This window comes from Propithecus coquereli, unplaced genomic scaffold, assembly GCF_000956105.1.
Source record: "Propithecus coquereli isolate 6110/MARCELLA unplaced genomic scaffold, Pcoq_1.0 Scaffold177, whole genome shotgun sequence".
NCBI classification, from domain to species: Eukaryota; Metazoa; Chordata; class Mammalia; order Primates; family Indriidae; genus Propithecus; species Propithecus coquereli.
The window spans coordinates 3,333,951-3,336,182 of NW_012142412.1; the positions used below are offsets into that span (position 1 = coordinate 3,333,951).

At 36.2% G+C, this 2,232-nt stretch overlaps 1 protein-coding gene across 3 annotated transcripts in view; it reads right to left on the reverse strand.

Moving 5' to 3' along the window:
* Positions 1-2,232, reverse strand: part of UPF2 (UPF2 regulator of nonsense transcripts homolog (yeast)) — a 137,625-nt gene that overhangs the window by 90,100 nt on the left and 45,293 nt on the right. For all 3 annotated transcript variants that reach the window (XM_012642200.1, XM_012642199.1, XM_012642201.1), the window contains exon 7: positions 1,004-1,107. In XM_012642200.1, coding sequence (XP_012497654.1) covers positions 1,004-1,107 — 104 coding nt within the window. The remainder of the gene's footprint in view (positions 1-1,003; positions 1,108-2,232) is intronic.

The window sequence follows — 2,232 nt, forward strand, 5'->3', positions numbered from 1 at the left end:
TGGAAAAAAACAATTAGTTCAGCTTGCAACTCAATCACACAAGTGCTTTTCCTTGAGACAACCTTGAGACAGCTGAAGTGCTTTACGTGTCCTTCCCATTTTGTCAGATTGAAAGAACGTGTTCTCAAAGGTTGAACGGTAATAAAAACCACTCATTTTTATGGATTCACCAAGGAAATTTTTTTTTTTTTTTTTTTTGAGGCAGAGTCTTGCTCTGTAACCTTGGCTAGAGTGCAGTGGCGTCAACATATCTCACTCACTGCAACCTCAGACTCTTGGGTTCAAGCAAATCTCTTGCCCCAGCCTCCTGAGTAGCTGGGACTACAGGTGCACACCACCCCACATAGCTAATTTTTCTATTTTTAGTAGACACAGGGTCTCACTCTTGCTCAGGCTGGTCTCAAACGCCTGAGCTCAAGTGATCCTCCTGCCCTGGCCTCCCAGAGTGCTAGGACTACAGGTGTGAGCCTCAGCATCCAGACCCACCAAGGAAATTCTTAAGTAAAAGTGGCATTTTTTAAATTGCAAATGTATGGCAGTGAAGAATACAATGGTACTAGTATGGTTTGGTACACTGCTTTGATTCACGCTAAAATGCCAGCAGCTTTACCAACCATCGCTTATACAAATGTCAAAAATGTGAAATGAGGGGGATCATAGTATTATTATGAAAAGAGTTTTTACCTTATAGACCCCCTTAAAATGCCTCGAAGGCCACCAGGAATACACAGACCATACTTTAAGAACCTCTCATCTAAAAAACTGTGGGATCCATAAGTGAACAGGAAAGATATCAAGCCAACAGGATTCCGGAGCCAATCCCATCCCCAAACAGAGCATCTCCAAATTCGATCCAATTTTATCTGTATGTAAAGATTAGATGCGCCTATGAGATTCCATTTGAAAAAATGGCTCAAATAGTCTGAAAACCACATACATTCCTAATTAAAGGAATCCTACAAGATCTATGTGCTTGAGTAAAATTACACAGAGACAACAATACCTTGTCTATCAGATCTCGGTTGACACAGTTGGGCAACTGCTGGAGGAAAGCATCCACTATCAGCTTGAGATGAGATCCAGTGCTGGCTTCTTCATCCTCTTGTTCTAATACAAAATTAGTTTTTAAATAGGTTAAAAAAAAACATACAGAGAACAGAATAAAAATTTCCAATTATATGTTTTTAAAAAATAGATCATTTAGTGCTACTTTTGTACTCATGAAAACATTATAAGCATTTTTTAGGATATTACCCTAGAAAGTTCAGGTATCTCTAAAGTCACTATAGTCTTTCGGATGTCAACTATAAAAAAGTCCAGCTTTTTGCATTAGACACAAAAATTTGATCAGAAAAAGCATGCATATATTTCCTAGAAGATAAAGGAAAAAAAAAGAAAAAAGAAAAAGCATACAGTTTTATAGTAAATCTGTTATTTCTATCTACCTGGCATCCCTTCCCCCCATATTCTTCAATTAATAGCACACCCAATTCTCGCCTTTGAAGAACCAAGCCTCCCCTGTCCCATGTGATTCTGATGGGGTGGCTGCTGCCAATCAAAGCACAGCACACCACACCACCATTCCTCTTGGTCACGTGGCTAAGCATGACACAGGACCAGCCAAAGTCTTTATGTGATATTTATATACAGACAGTGGGAGATAAACTCTTTTCTTCTGATGTCGCTAGAATCTGCAACAAGAAACAACGAAGCCAACAGAGAAAAAAAACAATAATGACAGAAGGTATCTGTGTAATAAAGAATCCTAACAAAGAAACTCGATAGAAATTATTTAGAGAATAAATGTAATATTTTTATTACTAAATACCAAACAAGACTCAATTATAAAGACAGATGAAATTAACACAGACAACTGATAAAGCTAGTTGTACTTTTACCCCTCAACCAGTTTAGAATAACTTTCAAATACATTTATGTTAAGTTTGTAAAGATTATATCATAGAATTAAAAGAGTGAGGACAATGCTAGCAAGTTGTCAGAAAAGTGTAATAAATATCTTCTAAGATATTCAGAATTAAGATTTTAGAATTTAGATGATCACTAAAGCTTGTAGCCACATAATACAGAGTATATAGTGTCTAGTTCTGAATCAAATTCTAATGAAGTGATAGCCTGAAAACAACAAAAAAAATGAATTAGAAAATAGAGAATTAAATAGAAAAGAACCATATTCTTAGGCAAGAGTAAATATAAAAACTAATCAAAAATGAA